General features: G+C 36.7%; 1 protein-coding gene across 2 annotated transcripts; it reads left to right on the forward strand.

Moving 5' to 3' along the window:
* Positions 1–443: 443 nt before the first annotated feature.
* Positions 444–17,450, forward strand: LOC113045697 (protein FAM49B-like). Of its 2 annotated transcripts, none has more exons than XM_026206283.1 (11): positions 444–599; positions 9,985–10,075; positions 10,909–11,030; positions 11,164–11,269; positions 12,782–12,918; positions 14,732–14,809; positions 15,590–15,706; positions 15,956–16,035; positions 16,148–16,274; positions 16,557–16,627; positions 16,739–17,450. In XM_026206283.1, exons 2-11 carry the CDS (start codon positions 10,003–10,005, stop codon positions 16,803–16,805), a joined length of 978 nt encoding a protein of 325 aa, XP_026062068.1. In that variant the 5' UTR covers positions 444–599; positions 9,985–10,002; the 3' UTR covers positions 16,806–17,450. The 2 variants fall into 2 exon arrangements, with proteins under 2 accessions (XP_026062068.1, XP_026062069.1); XM_026206284.1 differs by lacking the exon at positions 444–599 and adding an exon at positions 9,694–9,881.
* Positions 17,451–23,137: the final 5,687 nt, after the last annotated feature.

Here is a 23,137-nt window from a genome sequence, read left to right on the forward strand (position 1 = left end):
TTTGTGTATTATTTTAATGTAATTATTAATACGTATTATTGTTGTTTAAATGTGAATATAAAATTATATATCTTTTATATTGGATTTCTTCAAATATTTAAAATCTTCTTTTTTTAAGTCACCATGTCAGAAAGTAAGGTTAGTCACCGAGCTTAGAAATTGAGAATGACCCATAAAGCACAACTTCACCTGTTGTATCAGCTCCACTACCGTGCAAAAGAACTAGCCTATGCATATTTTAATTCCACAAACGTTGCTTCGGTGATAAAGTTAGCGTTGTTTGCGCTTTTCAGCGTGCAATTAGCATACCTGAGCTCAAAAACATAAGTGAAAGCGAAGTCATCCAAAACAGATAGAGAACGCTAACATGCATAGTAAAACTAGTCGGCTTCCTTTCTCGAAATCAGTTCCTTTTATAGATGTAGGCAGAGCTTGTTCAACACTCCCCCGGTCGAGTCGAGCTCAACCTGCGCGTCAAACGCAACACTTCTGATTGGCCAATCCGGAAAATGTAGACACACTTCACAATGATCCGCTGAGCAGGGTGTACTTCAGCGTTTCCCTATATTTACTTTTCACTCAATTAACTGGAAATTAAGGTAAGAATCATGGATTAAGATAAAATACCATTCAAATAAGCAACCTGACACCTGGCGCGAGAGTATGTTTGTTTCCTTAAGCATGCAGGTGAGGAGAGACTATAAAGACGACTTGAGTGTAAAACGACTGAAACTAAACTAAAAGAAAGCTCAGTGATAAATTATATTCAAGTTTAAGGATTTTAAATAGATAATAATTAATCTTTACTTCACAACGTTTGTATGAAAACAAGGCGTTTGATCACATTTCACTTGACTTGGATGTTTGTTGTCATTGTAATGGACGGTGATTACAGATACATAGTTTTGGCGTTATATGTTTGTTTATGCATACACTTGTCTTATGGGTAGCCTGTTTTTCTGCTGCTGAGCAGAAAAAAAAGTGAATTTGATTATAAAAACCGAGACTATTCTCATGAACAAAAGCAATGGTGCGAGTTTTCAGACTTCCTCTGTGTTCAAATAGATCATGCCACTTCCTGATTTTGTTTATTCAAAACACGCATTTCATAGCACAGCAAGTTCCTACATTTTCGCATCATCATACAGCTACAGGTTCAAATCTAGATTATTCGATGTAAATAACCATTTATTTTGACATGTCTAATGGCTGTTTATTTAAATAAATATTAATCATTTTAACATTTAAAATGTTCATGACACAACTGAGCGGTTAATTTGAAGTAACCGCAGGGTTATCCCTCTTAGGCCATTTTATTTTCGTAACTTTACATGCCTTTTCTAGTTATTTAAGATTTCGATTTTTATTTAATTAATTTATTAATTTATTTTGTGGCTTTTGATTCAGGCTGATTCACTAATGAAACTTGCAGACCACTTTGTGAACCGTTTTAATCGATTGTTTGAAGTTTACTCCTCACAATCTCTATGAAATAATGGAGTAATAGGCCAATAATAATTTGAAACCCTCTTCTTTTTTATGAATATTTGGTAACTTGTGTATTTAATGTGGTGTTTGCATAAAATACTAAAGTGTGTTCTCTCTCAAGTAAGAAACACATAGTATTAAAAAAGTTTAATTGGGAAAAATAGTGGGCAGTCTCTTTATTATAGAACTGATCATAACTATAATATATATATATATATATATATATATATTTTATAAATATGTTTATGACTTAAGAATTCCATGATGTTTGCATGAAGTAATTCTTATTTTCGGAGTCTAATTTTAAATTCCTTTATATTTACTTGTTTGCATGGTCATGGTAACCATAGAAATCCACAGCCTATATGAAACTACAATCTGCATGCAAGCAAATAACTTTTTTGTTTGTTGTTCATTAGCTCATTTATATCATGTCATTGTCCTCCTCCGCAGGACTGCAGGACTGTCTGTTGTGTGCAAGGCCACAGGTTTTAATTAAAGCATGAACTATAAATATTGTCACGGCATCCTTCATTATGACCTCCAGACCAGTGGTCAGCAGTAAAACACCAAGACGTGCACATGTTGACTCTGCAGACTAGCTTATGGTGGATATTACTATTTTTGTGTAATTTACAAGACTTTATTAAGGAAGGAAAGCACAAAGGAAATTTGTGCTCTGCATTTAACCCATCCAAGTGCACACACACACACACACACACACACACACACATACAGCAGTGAGTATTGATCAAACATACAAACACACCATGAAGTTCGTGAACTTGGATGGGTTAAATGGAGAGCACCGTGACCTTCGGTTTCCAAGTCCGACTCTCTATCCATTAGGCCACGACTGCCCCAATTATAAACTACACTTCATATATCAGGATGATATTTTATATGTATTAATTGTATTTATGTATGTATTTAAACTTAAATTATGTGCTATGTAAAATGAGAATGTATCACAAAAAAATGGTAGTGTTTATTGTAATTATGGTCATTATTATGCAAAAGTTCATATTGATGGACGCAAATAAATATAAAGCAGTTTTAGTTGTTTTTCCTGACAGTAGATTGTAAAAACACCTGCCCAGCTCGAAGATGCAGATCCATGGCATCTGCTCTGTTGTGTGCTGTGTGCTGGGAGATGTCAGGTTGTGATTGTGTTTCGGGGTTAAGCGGAGCATTCCTGTACTGCAGGGTTCGTCTAGTGGCTCTTTACATGCCCTTAAGGCATGTGTGACTAACTGAAGCAGTACGCCCTTCACACGGTTTTTAACTACATTTTTATGCAGAGGTCTATATTGTCTTAAATATAAAAATTTTGAATGCATGTAGAAGCTTTATAAAAGATGTTTAACAAAAAAGCATTTAAGAAGACTTTATTATGGTATTATTGAGTGTGTGCATTTTGAGATTGGTGACTGAATAAATATTTTGAAAAGTGAGCTTATACTACTGTATATTGTTTTCAGTTTGGGAAGTGTTGTTTTGAAGGAGGTAACCCTTTTAAGTGTGGGTTCAACTTCCTGGTTATGCTTTGTGGTAGGACAGGCTCGCTTTTATCAGTCTTCACAGTCAAACAAATCGACAGAAAGTTGACACCTTATTGTGGTTAGATGCTCTTTAAAAACTCTCGAGCACTATTCTTTACTGCTAGCTCGAGGACTGCCCAAGATACTGTACATTCATATGGGCAGTTTACTTGCATCTCTGCTTTAAAATACACAGTAAGTCAAGTGGTGCAAAAAGGGTATTCAGACTCTGTCTAAGAACACACAGCATGTTTTTTTTTCTACAGTACTTGTGCAAAAAAGCAGAGGAGAGAACAGAAACACCTGTGCTGTCATGCCAGAGGAAGCATGTTTGTACAGGCCCGAACGCTGCAGCTCACATTAGGTTTCTCTTGTGTTCCTGCCTGTGACATTCTTCCATGCGGCTTGTTTTTTTTCTTTGGAAGAGCTATAGAGAAGTGAATCCGGCATTTCGGTAGCATGCATTGCAGAAGTTATGTTCGTGAGTGCAGGAATGCATTTGTGAGAGAGGAAACAAGCCCGTGATGGTGTGTTTTATAGAAGGTTTTTATTTTTAAAAAGTTGGTTTGCTCAGTTTGGTTTTTGCACAGTGTTTTCTGTTGGTTTCAAAATCATGCTTTTGTTTCGCATTTCACTTTAAAATTGATAAGTTGCTGTGTAAATGTGTGTTTATAATTCATTTAAATAGCTTTTAACCCTTGTGTCGATAAAAAAATAAATAAAAAAAAACCTTTACAGATTTTTCTTAGTCAAAAAATTTAAATAAAAAAGTTATAAAGGTTTAAGTTTATGAAAAGGATTTATATATTTATATAAAATATATATTTGATAAAACATGTTGAACACAAAAATTGCTAGAAAGTCAAAGCCATAAATCTTAACAAGTTTTGTTCCAAATTTGAGGTCGATATCTTAAAAAATGAGCTTTTAGTAAGATTTTGATTTGGGTGCAGTACCAAATTTTTCCATAAGATTCCAGCAAAGCTCCGCTGGGATACACGGTGGGATTTGTGATTGGCAGTACAGTATCATTTCTCTCTATCAGTCTTTACATTACTTTGTAGAAAATGGCACTGTCTGGTATTTTTTCCTTTTTTTTACTTAATTTTTTTATTTTGATTTTTGAAGCCCTGCCAACAGAATGAAAGCCTCTTAACAAAGAACATTTTTGAATGAATGTTAAAAATGGCAGTTTTAAAGGGTTCTTTATAAGGACATTTTAGTCCTTAAGGTCCTTACAGGAAATATTTTGTGTACCTAGTGTAAAATAAATGTATTAAAGGAAATTAGGTTAAAATATTAACACCCCGGCAAAATAAAAAAATAAACTCAAAAGGAGAAAAAAAAATTAATAAGGGTTAAACAGGCATTTTGTTAAAAAAAAAAAAAAAAAAGTTATAAAGGTCGCCAGTCTTGCATTGAGATTGACGTCATGCAATCAACTTCATGCAGTAAACTTGCCTTCCGCTTAGTTCAGGAGGAAGTACTGGGCCCATAAACAGCATAACTGAATAGCAAGCAAATCTTCTGACTGGTCTGAGGAGAGAGGATGAATATCTGTATCAAACATTGAACACGAACCTTCTGACCTGGAGTTGGCAAGGGATTGCCTGTCCCCATTGGGTTTAATGATAAATGCAATCTATAAATCTAGATGAACTATGGCATGCAACTGAGGGCTCAAAGTGTAAGTGCAAAAAATAACACATGAAATTCTAAACTGTTAGCCAGATGGCACTTGGTGATGCTTTTGGTGTAAACTAGAGGTGTCAACCATTAGTATTTCTGCATCTGATTCTCTGCCCTAAAAAGGCAGTAAAGCACTAAAAGATGTTGAAATCATTTATTTATTTATTGTTCGTTTGTGATGGGCTTGGTTATAGCCATGGCTTTTTTATTTGTATGAAATGTATTTGATAAAAATAACATTGAAATGGTCCATATAATGCCAAAAAGATGCAAAAAAAAAAAAAAAAAAAAAGTTAGTTTTTTATGTTAAACACCTTAAAATGTTAAGTTGTATTAAGTGACAATTTATATTACAATTAAGTTATCTCACAAATTTAAATCTGGAAAATACTAGGGGTGCTCCGATCACGATCGGCTGTTACTACACAGAGTCGTTGTTAACGGAGAAGATGCGCCAAAAAACGCTGAAAATGAAGTGGATTTGCGCATCTTCTCTATTAACAACGGCTCTGTGTAGTAACAGCTGCTCTATGTGAAAACCCGCACCTGATAGAATTAACAGCTGATTAGAGAACCGGCTTTACTGACGAGATGCGCATTAACGATCGGCCGATTGTGATCGGAGCACCTCTAGAAAATACTAAATGTTAAGATGTGATAGATAATTACAACAATAATTATTTGAAACTGTGAAAAAATAATTGAAAGCGTTATGTTCTATAAACATTTAAAATTCAAGGTTTTTTAAACTTCTTTCAAGACAAGGCTTTAGGCCAGCATTAAAAGTTTTGACATGTTGCTTTTGAAATGTCAAACTCTAAGAAATGCACTGCGATTTTTATGTTAATTCTACTTTCTTACAATCAGTTGCAGTTTGCATCTTGATTGATTGCAAATTCAACTGAAGTTCAGGAATGAATGTAGAATTTGCAGTGCATTCTCAACTGAATTCTGAATGGTGCACAACTCTGATCTGAAGTCGGGAAGGCAAGGGTTAAAACCTAGCATCTGATGTCCACCAGGTGGCAATAAAACCCTTCAGTTCCCAGTGTCTGCACACAGATACTGTAACCTTCCTGTTATGAAGTAGATATGAAACCGTTTTTCTGTAGCTTTTTCAAGGTCGTGTCAGCTTGACACATTGTATCTTGATCTAAAAAGTATCATATCATCTTTAAAGTATCGTGTGTAAGATCATTCTAAGCTTTACATTTAAAGGTCATCACGAGTCTGGTTAGAAGTGTAAATTTCAGTGTTGGGTCATTAACACCTCTGTGTGCTTTAGGGAGAAGATGGCAAGGATGTTGCGTGTGCATCTCTTCTAGCTTGTGGGCAGATGGATTCAGTGTCTCTCACATCCATTGTCACGCAGGGGCGGATTACAGTTTGTGACAGTTTGTGGGGATGTGGGGTTCATTTTTAGGTTTATGTAAAGTTCAGCTGTGTTGGTTAATCAGAGACTGCAGATCTGAGTAACATTGTCTGCTCTGAAGCAGTATGGGAAATCACAGAAAGATCACTAGAAATATTGTCATAACAATTCTTTCATAGCAGACACATTCTTAACAGTATTTCTGATTAAATGCAATTGTCCTGGGGTATTTATAGGGTCTAAATGAAGGGTGCAGATGTCAGAATCTCTGTCATGCGGTGCAGGAAGTAGTGAGCGCTCTGTCTGTCCGACTCATGCCTGAAGCTCCTCTGCCCTGTCACAGCTGGCCGGCCCACATACTTGTGTCTGTCTCTCGCTTTCCCTCCCGAATCCTGATGGTAGAAAATCAAGCTCTGATTTGGGTTGACATTTAATTTAGTAAAATCAGAGTGAGAGTGCTTTTCTTAACATTATTAACTACATTCAAGATATTTGTGATTAAAATTTATTGAAACTTCCTCACAAAAGAAATTCTTAATAATGACTGACTCAAAATCATGCCTGGATTCACTGGAAAGTTTGAAAACTGATCATCCAACAGTAGTCAAGATCTTCGTTAAATTATCAATGCTCAAATCAAAGGCTTTTAGCATCTACTTTTGCTGGGTACCTGGACACTCAGGAATTGCTGGAAATGAGAAAGCAGACAGTGCAGCAAAAGAAGCACTATCCGCAGAATTAGTAAATAGTTTTATACCTTTTACAGACTTAAAACAAACGATAAATGAATACATCAGAAATAAATGGCAATCAGAATGGGATCAATGTCTAAATAATAAGTTGCATGAAATAAATCCTGATGTGAAGAAAAAACTTAACCTCTGTTTTGAGAATCGTTGGAATCAAGTCATCTATACACGATGTAGAATAGGACATTCAAAAATTACACATAAATTTTTACTCTTAGGAGAAAATCCTCCAAAATGTTCATTTTGTCAGAATTCATTGTCCATTAAACATATCCTTCTAGATTGTATTACATCTGCCCCTGTGAGAAACCTTTTTTATTCCGTTGATACTTTTGGAAATATTTTTAATCAAGTGAATCCGAACATGGTCCTAAGATTTCTAGAGGAAATAAATGTAAAACATCTTTTATAGCCTTCCTTTGATTGGTTGTATCTTATTCTCGCCATGAATATAGCCTTAGAAGCTGGTATGGCGTTTAAAAGAAAAGAAAGAAAGAAAGAAAGATATTTGTGTTAAATTAACGTTATATTTCTATGTAACGTATATATATATATATATATATATATATATATATATATATATATATATATATATATATATATATATTAGTATATATAATAATATATGTATTAGTTGATACTAGAAATCTTAAGAAAACATAATTCATCATTTATTGCCATTTCAGTATTTGTGTTATTGAAATGTATATGTGTAGTAAAAATAATAGCCTTTTTTATTTCTTAATCTTGTTAAAATTAACAACAAATGAGTAATGTTTTTACTATATTTATATAATCAATATTATTATAATATATGTAATCATATATAAATATGTATTACATTTATTATCATCACAATAAGTGTTTGCTTGATTAATTTCATTTTTAATGAAAGAGACATGGCTGTGTGTGTGTGTGTGTGTGTGTGTGTGATGATTAGCCTGGGGGAACCTGCACAAATCTGTCCATGTCTTGCTGTTCTGGGGTTAATGTTAACCCGTGGTGACGTGGCATCGCTGGAATCTGGGTCAGGAGGAGCGCTGCCGCAGACCGCCTCACTGCAGAGTAGAGCCTACAGCCACGTGACTCTGTCGTCTGAAGCGGAAAAGGGTGGAGTTGTGTTCTTCTCTGGTTGGGTGGTAGTAGTAGTAGTGGAGGCGAAAGCACGTGCAGGCACATGCTGTCAAACGCTGGTGCACAAGTACTGCAGTGGGGAGGAAACGGCCCTCTGCATTCACACCCAGCATCTAAAACAGCACCAGTTATTAACAGATCAGATGAGGACACATTCTGCTAATAGTAACCGGGCTTCAGTCATGCTCACTGAGATCATTTCCTATCTTACATTTAGAAGTATGCTTTTTTTTTTTTGGACATTTTCTTCTCTTTGTACTATTTGCCTCATGAACAGTTACAGTCCTTTAGTCTTTATGAACACTGCAATTAATTTTTTATCATCAAAATAAGTTATGGTTACAGTGAGATTTCATTTATAAAATTTGTTTATTATTTATTATATATTTATAATGTATCAAGCAAAAATAAGAACAGGTTTTGTAATACATAATAAATCAATAGTATTATATTTATTAATTTATTAAATATTAGTTTTAGAATGATGAATACATGCATTTATTTATGTCTTTAAAAAAATATCAAATTGATTGGTCACACTTTATTTTAAGGTCCAGTTCTCTGTGTTGGCTTCCTATTAACTACAACTTATTTGCTTCATATAATATTCATAACCGTTTATCATTTATAATGTCATTATCATCACGGTGTTAGTCTTACCAATTTAATTTATTAATTGTATTTGATAATATTTAAAAGCTTTGCATCTGCCTTAAACAAACATCCTTAAAATCACTTGATACTTGACCTTGAGTTACTTTTTGCTTTAATAATTTGTCTTTCTATAATTTGAATGTATATTTTGTAGAGCTGGAGATAAAATGAGATTTGTAAACATTCAAGAAAGCTTGTGAGGTTTACCCTGTCAAACGCTTTTGAGTTTAAATTTTAAATGAGTTTTTGAGTCCCACATCTCTTTTCCTTGTGCCGCACTCATGATTAATTTATTCAAGTTCTTTTAAGTCCTGTCTAGTACTCCTGTGCTCCGCTCCTATTGGCTGCCGGCACATTTTGGGTTGAAAAATATCCATGGAAACAGCGGAATGATCCATCTCACGCCTTAGCCAATAAGATTGCAGGGTGTGTATGCTGAAGTCAAATGAGCAGCCTCATTTTAGGGTACCATCCCCCCGAATCTGAGGGGTGTAAAGCTGACAGGGGGCTTAAGACAGATCAAGACAGCAGTGCTTATTTAGTCCCCTCGGTTCTTAAATCCTGAATGCCATGAGAACTTGAGTACGCCCAAATATAAAGAGAACACCCCCGCTCACTGCAGGATGAACTGTAGGTCAGTGAGACACTGTAGAGGCACATTTACCTACTTTCAAGGCTGTTCGTTTAGAGGAGAAACAAAGTCCTTCAAAGGAAGGAAGAATGTTTCTCTTCAGCTTGAACACAAAAGCCTGACCTTGGGCTTTGAGTGTGCTGTCATGCTGTTTAACTCTGGGGTCCGTCTGTTCTCTTGAGGATTTTTGTGATGTTATTTAATCTGTTGTAGGTAGTGACTCTCTGTGGGAGCTCTGAGCTCTGAGCTGATGAATAAGAATGAGCGAGTGCTCTTTTCAAGGAACATATGATTCTTACAACGATTTAGCCCTCAGCCAAAAGGGAGTGTCAGGTTTGAACTGTAAGTCTTTGACTGCTAGAGGGCGACATGATCCTGGTTGCTGCAGTCCTACTGCATTCTCAGCAGCATGTGTGCTTTCTCCTGCAGGCAAACTGGCTGCGTGTTCAGGAGGCTAATGCTGCAGCATGCGGGTCTCCCCTGATTTTCGGCACTGCCCCGAGCAGATGTTGTCTGCCACGCTCATACGTGTGGCCAGATGTTGCTGTCGTGAGCACAGGTGTCACAGTTCTTGATGCGAACTGAGTCAACCTGAATGTGTTCTTGTATGGGCAAACCAAATGGTGTTTACACCTTCACTGACTTTCAGAGTGTGGCAAATCGCATGCAAAAATCATCATTCATAAAGTAGTTTGCATCTCTTTATCTTTTTATTTTGTGTTTTAGGTCTCTTGACAGATCGGGATGGGGAATCTGATCAAGGTTCTCACACGAGACATTGACAACAACGGAGGGAACTTTTTCCTGGACTTTGAAAGTAAGTTAATAAACAATCACTACCTGTATTATCTGATGTTGTGGGCTAAGAGAAACTATATTAAATTATATAGTATATAATATTATAATAATATGATTAATTACTGTCAAATATTACTTATTACTGCATATATAATTAATAATATTATCATCATTATAATTACTGTTACCAGTTGCTGTTGTATTGATCATAATAATCATATTTATTATAAATAAAATTAATGTTAATATAAATAAAATAATATAAATAACAATAATATTACTTATGCAGTAAATAATTAGTATTATGATTATAATATTATACTAATACAATTTAGTAATATTAATAAATAAAGTAATATTTATTTTATAAATAATAATTATCATAATATATATTAGAATGTCAAATAAATGTTTTTACTATTATTATATTTTAATGTTTTATAAATCACATTGATAATTTTGAGTATGACTAATATAACTTATAACTTTTAATGACTATAACCATATATAATTAATCAATAGTATTTATTTTTATAATGATAATAGCAATAATAATAATAATAATGATTATTGTTATTATTTAATAAGCTTTTATTATTTATAACTCAATGTTTTTATTGTATTTAACTTGCATCTAATTAGTGGCAATGGTTGAAATGGCAGTTCTTCTAATATATATATATATATATATATATATATATATAAAAAAAAGCATAATTTCAAAAATAATGTATAACCAAAAATGTAACTATATGGATACAAATATTTAAGCAATAACACTCCACCTCAAATCCAAGCAAAGACCTGAAATGCAGCAGCACATCTAAGACTGAGCTGATTTCTCCTCTGCAGATGCCAAGCCCACAGAAGCTGAGAGGAGAGTTTGGGAGGAGGTCAATGAGGTGCTGACCGAGGCTATGAGTGTGTTACAGGATCTGCAGGGATATAGCGGAGCAGGTGAAGCCATCAGGCAGGCGAGTACATCCATGATGCACTTCAGGGTCTTCACACATCAGCCTGGGCTTGATGTTACTTTGCATGACAAGCTCTCATTATTTCTGTTTGTAAATAATGTTGTGTTTAAGCATGTGCATGTTGTCTCCTCAGGCCATACAGCATCCCAATGATGAGCATGTGCAAGAGAGCGCGTGGGCCGCTGTGGTCCCACTGGTCGGCAAACTAAAGAAGTTTTATGAGTTCTCACTAAAACTGGGTATGTTGTTTTTCTCTTTCGCTTTAATGTCCATAGCACACAACACTATGAATAATAACATGCATGGCATAGGTGATGAATGAGAGGACATTTTTAATGATCTACTCTCCCACATTTCCTCACAGGGATATATGGCTATATGATATACACTGACCCATTTACCATATACTGTAGTATTAGCATCTGCTCTGGACTGTGTTTTGATTTTCAGAGATGTAAAAAATATAAGAACTCAAGCCTAAAGTTAAATCTCGTTGTATGGAAGTTGTATTTCTGTTCTGATTCAGTGCGTGCTCCTAGGGAACAAGCCATAAACCGAGCAGCAGTGCGTCATAATTGGATTAGCATGCTCTCTGGGCAAGGCCAGTTTCATTCACCACATCCAGCAAAAACAGCACACAGCCCAGATTTACTTTACCTTAATGATAAATTAATTATCCTCAAAATCATTACATTTTCTGGAACAGACAGTACCATTCAGAAGTTTGGAGTCTGTAAGATTTTATCTTATCATTTTGTCTTTTTTAAAAGAAGTCTCTTATACTCAACAAAGCACGTTTTCATCAAAAATACAATAAAAACAGTAATATTGTGAAAAACTATTACAGTTTAAAAATGACTTTTTTCAGCAGTCATTATTCAGTGTCACATGATCCTTCTGAAGTCATTCTAATATGCTGATTTTCATATCAATTATTAGCAGTGTTGAAAATACCTGATACTGTACATCCTTAAAACAGTATTTATTTGAAATTACAATTTCGCAACATTAAAAATGTCACTGTCAAAGTCAAAAGTTTACGGTCACTTTTGATGAATTTAATGCATTTTAGCTGAATAAAATTGTAATGTCTTTAAAAAAAAAACAAAAAAAAATCTTACTGACCCCAAACTAATGGTAGCGTATGTTAGCTGTACTCTACACATGTAGCTCAACTGATGTAGCATGATTCTGACAGTGGCAAGCTTCTGAGTTTGACATGAATATTGATAAAACATAAAAATCTGACAGCTGAGTACATGTGGCGTGGATGCTACTGTAGAAAGCATATGGAAAATTCTAATATTACATTATCATCCAGTAAAATCCAAAGATTGATACTGTACTTGGTGCAGCAATGTGAAATGCCATGTTAACGCATTTGTTCTGCTCTCTGCTGTCTTTGCAGAAATATTTTCTCTCTTATAATCTTGTCTGTGATTTGCTCTGTGAAAAATGTGGTTGTATTTACTTTTCATGCTCTCTGTCTGCGCTTGGTAAGTCTGTGGGTTTGAGTCATTCAGATGAAGGGCTTGATGTTGAGAAATAGGTCATGACCTAATTAAACATGACATGGCCCTTAATCACACATCAACACCAGCCAATGGCAGCGCTCTCTGGAGAAGAGGCTCTGGTGAAACATCTCTGTCAAACACACAGCTGTGTTCCTCAAGCACCCACTCTGCCTTATTTGTGATAAAAGAGCGACCCGAACCCATTATTATCCCCAGTTTCTTCTGTGTGTTGTGTAGAAGACGCTCTGCAGGGCCTGTTGGAGTTTCTCACCAGCTCGCGCTGCAGCCCAACTCAACATCTGGAGCAGGAGCAGGCGCTGGCACGGCAGTTCGCTGAGATTTTGCATTTCACGCTGCTCTTCGATGAGCTGAAGGTAACCAGGCAACCTCAGGTCGCACCCATTCTGCACATGTCTAATCTTTCTGCTTCAAGATCGGCAAAATCAACAATTAGGCAGAATGAGAGGATGTGGAGCAGAAGTGTTGTTAGTGGGACTCCCGCATCCTGTCTGTAATCTCAGACCTCCAAAAATCTGTAATTAACTCATCTGGCCATTAAAAATCTGGAAATTATATTCATACTGGCAGTGGTTATGCAATTTCTTTTTAAACCGCAGAGGAAGGTATAAATACACTTTCCGTCTACCTATTTTTATGCACATTTTTGGGATATCACACAAAAAAATTTGCAAAAACATTTTTCTTTTTTATTACAAAAATTCTGAAAAAAAAAAAAAATGTGTGTAGACTCTATCATGGGAACATGTTTTCCTAAATGTGCATAAAAAAGTCATGTAACTTTGGACAATGGGACGGCGTAACTGTACTAACCAGCAGACTGTTCTCATTACACAGCATCTGAAATGTTGTTTTGGTCTGTTGTCAAAGTGGTTTGGTATAACAAGCGTCCAGAACTGCGCTCCCAAACAGAAGGCATCCGCCTCTAATAATGAGATAAAGCATGAACGTGTTTATTACGTTATGTCTGAGCGCTCTGAGGCTATGTAATTTATTAAATATGGAAAAAGATCCACAGTGGCTTCTCCTATTGCAGCAAATTACCTTGTTCTTAGTCATATTTGTTGCCAGTTCGTCATGAAGTGATGATTTTGTTCTCTTCGTCTTGCTGGATGGAATTCTCAATTCATGCTTTATTCGCAAATGTTTTATCCAATATTCCAATTTTGCGCAAAAATGAAATTCACAGTTTTGGATTGAAACATAGCTACTGTAATAATAACAGTTTTCAGATCCAATTATATCCTTTTACATTATGATTTAAAGTAGAATCATACATTATTAACACATTTATTCTCACTATTCCAGAATATTATTATAAGTTGATTCTCCATATTCTGTAGCTTATAGAATATAAACACTGGACATTACAAGACTAAACTTATCTGTTACTGTATATTTATTTTATGAAATCCTTTAAGAAACATGCTGCATTGCAGCACACATTATGCACTGATTTTGGACTCAGAAAAAGCTAAAAATGAACATTTAATAAATTTTTACACTGATTTCCCCCAGCCACGCATAACCAAAAATTACATCTAGGCTAAGTGATATAATTTTGTTTAAAAACAGCAAAAAATTCACTAATAGATGACCGTTTTCATTATGTACATCTATAACATGCAATTAGAAAATAGATTGGGTGAATTTTCATTTCATGACAACTTAAAAAATGTTAAAGCTTATCCTACAGTGAAGCTGCTTGGTTCTGAAACTGATAGCAGCCACTGTATCACACATAATGCAATTGCTATAGAGCATGTGATATGATAGAATTTATTGGTAAGCCATTTTGTATCGTATTAGTTAACTTAATTAGCTTTGTAGCGATTCAGCTAATTTGCTGAACTAATGGAACACAAAGTCCAGTTGCCACCAATTAGTCAAATTAATGGAAAACTAAGTGCACTTGCTTTCAAAGGTGCCATACAGAATCTGTTATTGTCTAGATAACTGCACTCATGAAGTCTGTCACAAAACCCAGCGGTGGATGAAATGGCCATATGCTCTTTTCATTTTCTAGCTGCTCACTCAAATTCATACATTCCAACTAAAATGAAAAATGCATGAATGCCGTGTTTACATGTTTTCCATTCCCATATTCAGCAGAAATGCAATTTTCAGCTTCCAGTTCTGCATTTAAATGCTCACCTCTCTGTCTTCCAGATGACCAACCCGGCCATCCAGAATGACTTCAGCTATTACAGAAGGACCCTGAGCCGCATGCGTATCACCAACCAAACAGTGAGTAAACCTGCTCCGTATGGAAATGTGGCTCATCATCAGATAGCCTATGCTTTAGTAATACCCCGTTCCCCCGTGTCAAAGGGGTTAATGCGAGCTCTTCGGTTCTCTAATGGTGTGGATCATTAGGTGGCAGAGCAGCACGAGATCCTGAGTCAGGGAAACATGAGATATCGCACCCATTCATCCTCTCCATCTTTTCCTGCTATTTATTTTGTACGTCTCCCTCCCACTTTTATCTTTTAGCTGACACAGAGCTGTAGTGCGTTCGGTTGACGTCGAGTCTGTAACGCGTGCTAACGACTTCAGGCTCATTAGCGTGTGCTGCATCATCAGGGAGCGGCTCAGCAGGGGTTGACACCGAGGATCGTTGACCTTGCCTCGCCAATTAAAAGCACTATCCGTGAGGAATAATTACGACAGCCGCTTTCATCTCATGAAACATAAGCTCGGCTGTGGAAGAGCACGTATTAGGAATTCTGGACATGTCTGCAGTCTGTGGATTAAAGCAGGATTTACATTCGTTTTTTAGCATAGAGTAATGAATGAAATGTTTCAAGTCAGCTAAAATGCATTTTCAGCGCACCAGAATGCCCAATTTTTCTACATCCATTTCCATGATTAACTACTTAAGTAAAGCTGACCAAGGAAAAGTGCATCTGTAACCTCCAAAAAGCCCAACGCCTTAACTCACCCCTTTAGTCTAAGCCTTCAAAAGTATGGATTTTTTTCACATTTAGATACTGAAGAAGAAAAAAAACATGCGTGTTCTTTCTACAGGCAGAAGAGCATAATGAGGTTGACAACGAACTGGCCAATCGCATGTCTCTCTTCTACGCCAATGCCACGCCCATGCTGAAAACCTTAAGTGATGCCACAACTAAATTTGTATCAAAGGTAGGTGGTTGTTAAATTCTGCTGTATTTTGATTATAGCAGTGCTATCACAACTCAAACCACTCACATGGGTGTTAAATAAATGATGTCCAGATGCTCACGAATAAATTCTACCTAATTAGTCTCAGAAAATACATTGGCAACTCATCTATATAAAAATCTTTCTCTTTTGTTTCACTTCCAAAACACTGTTTTCTCATTCCAAACCATTGTAAATAACACATTTTGCTCTCTCTCTCTCTCTGATCAGCATGCAGAACTGCCCGTAGAGAACACAACAGATTGTCTGAGTACGATGGCAAGCGTGTGTAAAGTCATGTTAGAGACACCGTAAGTTACATGTTTGTGTTTAATCACTGGCCTCTTGTTTCTTCTGTAGCAGGCTGTAGCTTTGTAATTCACCCCGTGTGTGTGTGTGTGTGTGTGTGTGTGTATTGATCAGGGAGTACCGCACTCGTTTTGCCAGTGAGGACACAGTGTTATTCTGTCTGCGTGTGATGGTGGGGGTGATCATCTTATACGACTATGTCCATCCAGCTGGAGCTTTCGTAAAATCCTCCAAAATCGATGTATGCCTTATTCTGCTTTCTTATCCTTTTAGTTAAAGTTGTTTTATTGAAACGTATCCCTTTAATTGAATTACATTAATATGCTGTTTAGCCGATGCAATATTTTAAACTGATTTTATATTTATAGTTTAATTAGGGTTCAATTGAACACATTGTTGAAATAAATGCAGAATAATTTTTAACACTAAATTAATTTGCTATTGTGTCTTAGTACAAAGCAAATACAAAACCTAATAAAAAATAAAATGATGTAATATTCTGGTCTGTCTTTGTATGAAACAGATGAAAGGATGTATTAAGGTTCTGCGGTTTCAGCCGCCCAACAGTGTGGAGGGGCTTCTCAATGCCCTCAGGTCTGTGAGCTTTACTGGACTCTTACAGTATTGATAGAAATCCATATAAGACTTTGATTCTGCCAGAAACCCTTGCAGTATGTATTCAACATTCTCTCTTGACTCTCACAGGTACACAACAAAACATTTGAACGATGAGACTACCTCCAAGCAAATCAAAAACATGTTACAAGCTTGACCGTGTCTGCCAAAAGTATTTCCTCTCGAATACATTGGACGAGACGCTTCAGCAGTTTTAGTAATACAATGAGACTAGCCATGTATCATGTGGCAGCTACTGTTGTCAGTCTGTTTTTACTGTTGTAGTTTTGTTTTTTGACATCTTATCCTGTTTGACTTAGTAGCGTGTGGCCTTTAGATTTCAAAGATGCTTCTTTGTTGTGTGGCGTCCAACAAAGATGAGCTTCGTTCATTCCCTTCCCGTGTTTTCTACAGTTTACTGAGTGCCCAGGCAGAGGACCACAAATAATGTATTGCTTTTTTTTTTTTCTTTTTTTTTTTAAATAACATAATTTACTGTGATTTTTATTAACATGACTCTTTTGAACTGAATAAAGCTATTTTAACCAAGAGGACTATGAATGGATGACAGCTCTTACAGGAAGGGCTTCTTTGAAACAGGCCATTGAAATCACCATGTACTCTCACAACTTTACTACGTACAAAATAATTAGTTCTAAACCCACATCCTTTCATTTAACAGAGTTGAGGATTATTCATATCCCCTGACAGCGTCTACTCCAGCGCGTCATCGTATAAAGTCCATTCAAGGCTGTATTCCTGTTCTTTTGCTGGAAATAAACAAACATGTGGTTGAAATTTAGCCCTGCTGTAAGTTAGCATCTCTTCAACTCTCCCCCAGAAAACCAAAACCAGAATGTTCAGAAATTCCAGGCTGTCCATTGGATGGTCAGCTGACTGGTGGATTAGTCAGGAGAATGAGCTTCCCACATCATCCAGCCCAGGAAGTGGGAGTTCGTTCTACAGAAGTATGAGCAACACATTTCCAGCTCTTACAAAGTATTTGATCGCGGCCCCAGTGGGAACGTGCGCCATCTGCACGGGACACCCCTCCCAGTTTGTATTACCATCCTATCTGCTCTGTATGTGTGACCTCCGCCGTGTTTTTTTTTCTCACTCGACGGCACGCACCCAGTTTCCTCCTGTTTGTCTGGCTGCTCAGCGTGTGTCATCAGCGAGCGCATACTTTCCCCACTGCGGAGTGTGTGATTCTTCCCACTGCCGTCCTTTCTACTCATCGGAAGCACACTGTTTTTTTAATGGCTTTCCTGATGATCTCGGACACTTTTCCCAGGGGGCTGGTGTGGGGCCATATTCTTGTCTATTTACTCATTCCTCTCTTTTTCTGTGAGAAGAGCAACTTCTGATGACTTCCTGCCAATAACTCTGCATGTGCGACCCATAATTCCAGAGCACTACTTCACCGTATGGCCACTGTAATGTAGACCAAACACCATATGTTCATTAGATTTCCCACTGCTGCCTGGATTCTGACTTCACAACAAGTTAGTTAAAACAAGCACAAAGAGACAAAAGAATATGTAAATGCTAGTTTGAGATTATATATTATGACTTTTTTTTAAGATAAATACATTTATATAGGATTTAGAAAACTTCTGGACCTTGTACCTAAAGGGATAGTTCACCCAAAAATACAAATTGTGTTATTAATTACTCACCCTCACCTACCCTATGTAACAATAAGATAAACCTAAATAAATGTGTTATTTTACATTTGTATTATTATACATTTTAATAACAAAAATCAAGCTTTAATTTTAAAAGGAATTACAATTAGTAATAGATTACTACTGATTAAATTTATAATAATAACAATAGCATTTTTCCCCATTCAAGAGACATTTGGAGACATTGCCTGCATTTCTTTTATCAGTGATCCAGAAACATTCATACACAAATACAGCGTTTATATCCAGGGCACTCCCTTCGCATGTGGAAGCTTTCTGACCTTAAATGGTTGGAAGAATTTGAGACTTGGAAGAAGAATTTGGAATGTTTGCCCTCCTCTGAGATTCTTTCTGAATCTCACAACATTAAATAATGGTGCAACTGAATTGGAAAAATTATACTGGAAACTAATGCCATTGTAATGTTTGCTCTGTGAGTCAGTCAGATTTGAGCGCACTAGCACTGTGGAATTTGGTGTATTTTAGCTCACCCTTACATCCTCTTATGGGAAGTATGTTTTTGGACTTATCTCTGCTGTGACCCCACAGCTATAGCTCACATTCTGACGTCTTCTATTGTTTCCCTGTAGTGTTTTATGCTTATACTGATTCTCATTGGAGAACTGATGACATGAATAAGAGCAGCCTTGAATCTGCAGATGGCAGCAGTAACTTCTGAGACGCTGTAAATCCATATGGTGACCCAACATCTAGATTTTACTAGAGGAAGAACACCATAAGAGTCCTGTCTTACACCTACATATATGATCTTGGATTCAATGTCACAGTAATGTGTCATCTGATGCAACAGGTCCGTCTGTTTTAATGAATTGTTAAGCCACGAGCGCAGCAGATGCTGTCAATGTTAACGGAAGGACCCTCAGCATGAAAAGACCACTTACAAGGAGGGCTTCCTGATGGGACGTCCGCTCCAATATCCCAAAGGTCTACTCAAAGACATTTTTCGGCAGGGAGAACAAAAGACCATTCGAGAAAAGATCAGTTAAGCGTGCTTTTACATTTTCCTTAGTTTGTTCTCACTTGTGTTTGTTCTCCATGTACTCAGAAATCATCAGCATCTGAATGCATAATCAAAATGAGAATTTTTGGGTGAACTGTCACTTTAAGAGAGTTTAAGGTGCTCTGAGCCGCACCGTGGGTGGGATCGGGCTGCAGGATGGTGGCAGTGGTCCAGCTGTCGTTGTGTAATCATATTACTGTAATTAGGTAGTGTACTCCCTAATCCACTTCAGTCAAAACACTGGCCTGTGTCTGACTCACCCGTATGCCTCTGTCATCAATTACCACCAGGCAGATTCTCTTCTTCAGTGGCTCTAGCTCATGAGATCTGTGTGTGGATTAATCTAAGGGTTATTTTAAGGGTTAGGCCCGTGTATCGTGCTATTTTCACCTCCCGGTATAATGTCTCTTTGGATGTAATCATACAAACGTTTCATTATGTGACTCTTCATGAATATCGTATAGGATGCGGATACTTTCCCTATATAGATTGACTGGTAAACACATAATTAGAGATTATAATAAACCTGTCACATGTAAGAAACTGTTTTTGAGAAACAAATACATTCAATTTCTGCCATTGTGAGACTTTCTGGTTTTCAATCTCAAGGTTATTTGGATGAAGTTTTGAGGGGTGTCAGAGTTCTCTGGGGTTAGAGTTCATGAGGGAGGCCTGCAGGTGGAGCAACAGCACTAGCTTAGGCACCATCTATAGGTAAAGCTTTACGTCAGAGACCATATGAATGTAAATCTACTCTGTTTTCTCATTTGATACACTTCAAGACTGGGTCTTTGTGTGTAGGGATTCTCAGAGAGACAAAGAGGCTAGAGGACAAACTCTGCCCTTGTGAGAGAAGATGAGGTTAAATCACAGAGACATCAAGTCTCTGTCATGATCTATAATGATCAATCATCTTCAATGATTTCACGTTAACCGGCCTAGTCTGAAATTCTCTTTTCATTTGTCTGTAAGAAAGGGGTGGGATAACACTGATGCTGAGTTGATGGTTGCACAGCACTTCCTGTCTGAGATCAAAATGAATGAGAGCCATTTATATTTATCTCATCTGTCTATCTAACTTAATTTGCATCTTATCTTCAAAGAAATGCCAAAAGCAATTAATGTTAAGTTCTGTCTGTCATGTATATTACAAAAAACAAATTATATAAATTTAATATATATTAAAAATGTTATACTTCACAATATTACTGTTTTTACTGCATGATATATGTTATAATTGTATATATACTAATCATTTTTTAAAGTAAAATCCGATTTGACATAATACAGTCAATTTTATATTAAAGCTGCTGATATATTGTGTTCCTAAAATGTTGTGTTGGGTGAATTAAATGATATTTTCTTTAATTGGCAGTTTGCAGGAAGTGGCACTTCCTTTAATGCATTCAGCAACAGTCTGCTATGAATGATTCGACTGAATAACAAGGCAAACAATAGTTCCCCTCTGAGCAACGTTCGACCATGTGTGCAGCCCTTATGTCAACAAACAGCCTCATTACCTCTAATATGATTTCCTCCGGTATTTCTCTCTTTCTTTATTTGCCACACAAAGATGGGGGCAAAGTGCAAAAGATATTTGGAGACTAGGGATTACAGTTGAATCCTGGAAGTTGTTGTCGGTGGTTGGCCCTGCTCCATGACCCTGCTCTCAACTCTCAACTCGTTCTGCTTCTGAACACCAAACAGTTCTGTTTCCCTGTCTGGTCTCCACCTTCACTCAGACTTCAACAGACTAAAATGACTGCTGAAAACAGAGAACAGTTGACTCAGAAATGAATAATTTGTATCTATTACTCACCCTCACATTGCTCCAAACTTGATGCTCATTTTCATCCCCAGTTTTCATCTACTTTAAATACATGTAAAAACAGCAGTGTAGACATTCTTATAAAGATCTTCTTTTGTGTTCAACGCAACAAAGTCATACGGGTTGGAAACAACATGAGGGTGAGTAAATGATGACAGAACTGATATTTTTAGGTAATCTATGGCATTAAGATAGATACCACCATACTCAAGCTGTTTATGTTTTTATACAAAACAGGAGTGAAATCAAATGCGGGGTCCTCACACCTGCCGTTAATCTTCCATGAAGTCAGACGCCTGGATTCTAGATGTTATTTCCACAACATTACCAGTGCTTTGTCGGTATATGACTCATTATTGCTGGAATGTTATAGAAATGATTAAGCTCATAGTTTTCTTGGTGCTCAAACCAGCCCGATTATAATGCATGTCCAACCCAAATCGTCTTTAAGCATTAACCTAAGTCTCGGATTAATTAACTCTACTGATAAAGTTCAGATCATGATTTTGAGATTAACTCATTCATTATGGGCTTCCTCGGAAATACAGAAGATGGTTATCTTGCCAACACTGAAGCTAATAAAATGTACCAAAACCGATCTGTCTGTCAAGAAACTTGATGTCACAGACAAAAATATGTAGTTAGAGCACTTTGCCTTTGAACAGCAGTATAGAGGCCTGCTTTCTGAATTTATGAGCCATAAATCAGATGTGTTTAGGTGGAAAGGTACCACTCAGGGATCTTTTACAGCCACAGTCCATGACTCCAGCGGGCTGCTGATTTAACACAAGGGTAAATAAACAACACTTGCCTGCTGATATATAAACAGACGCACGCTCCTTCTGGTGTCAGTTGTAGTCTGTGACAGTTGGATTTAGGAAGTAACTTAACGCGAGTAAAGAACTGCACAGACGGCTTCGCCAACAAAGGCAGTATTATGCGGAGAGGGTCAGAGAGGGCTGCATTCATTGATAAAGAGGTAGTCAGATGCTCATAGAGACCTGTGGCTCTGTTTTTCCTCTTTCAGTCTTTATCCAGACGACTGGAAATGAAAATAGAGCCATGTGGACACGTGCACTGAATTTCAACTCTCAAAGCTAGCGTGCCTTCACTTCCCAGGATGTGTTAGAGGCCGAGAGGGGGTCATTCTTCACCTCTGTGTGAGGTGAGTTCAAACACAACAGAGGCCTTTTATGGGGTTACCACAACATCAAACTCTCATTGGGTCATTACATGACAAATAGTGCACAATGCTGGACCTGTGCCTGCCGTCTCGGGAGATGTCAGTAACCCTGGGAACATGCTGGGCTTACTCTTTCACAATAAAGCCTTCTCATTCATATGTGGATGAATGTTCTAGTGCAAACATCTGCACTTGAGTTAAAATTCCACTTCAGCGATTCAGTTGATTCATAATGGAGCATTAATGAGATCGCCATCACACTTATGTGGTTAAACTACTCACAGGTCTGTCATCCTCATATCACATCTCTTTTATGATCAATAGTGATCAGTCATCTCTAATGATTTCACATTAGCTGAGCTAGACTGGGATTTTCATCCCATTTATCAGTAAGAAGGGGTGTTGAACTGATGCATTAAAAATTGATGGAAAACCTGCTTTAATATTCATGACAAAATGTTATCGCATAGCGTGAGATTATGATTGCAAAGCACTTTCCATAGGTGTTGAGGTTCATTTATATTTCCAATATGTCAATCTATAATCTTTTTTACCTTCATCTTCTTATCAGTACAACAGTAATTAATGCTGAATGTAATAACAGCACAAACACCAGTCTGATATTGTTTTATACAACAGTTTAATAAACTGTTCATATTGAGTAACTTACATAAGACACAGTACAGCCTGTTACTTTATCTATTTTTTTTATCTGCCAGTAAACAAAGCCACAACAATGACAGCAATGCGTCAAATGAGTGAGTGGACT

This window comes from Carassius auratus, chromosome 27 (genome assembly GCF_003368295.1).
Source record: "Carassius auratus strain Wakin chromosome 27, ASM336829v1, whole genome shotgun sequence".
In the NCBI taxonomy this organism is placed as follows: domain Eukaryota; kingdom Metazoa; phylum Chordata; class Actinopteri; order Cypriniformes; family Cyprinidae; genus Carassius; species Carassius auratus.

Excerpts from the sequence above, each read along its gene's own strand:
- LOC113045697 (XM_026206283.1), top strand. The coding sequence starts at position 10,003 with ATGGGGAATCTGATCAAGGTTCTCACACGAGACATTGACAACAACGGA. Across the intron at positions 12,919-14,731 it reads TGCTCTTCGATGAGCTGAAG|ATGACCAACCCGGCCATCCA; the intron begins GTAACCAGGCAA and ends TCTGTCTTCCAG. Across the intron at positions 16,628-16,738 it reads GGGCTTCTCAATGCCCTCAG|GTACACAACAAAACATTTGA; the intron begins GTCTGTGAGCTT and ends TGACTCTCACAG.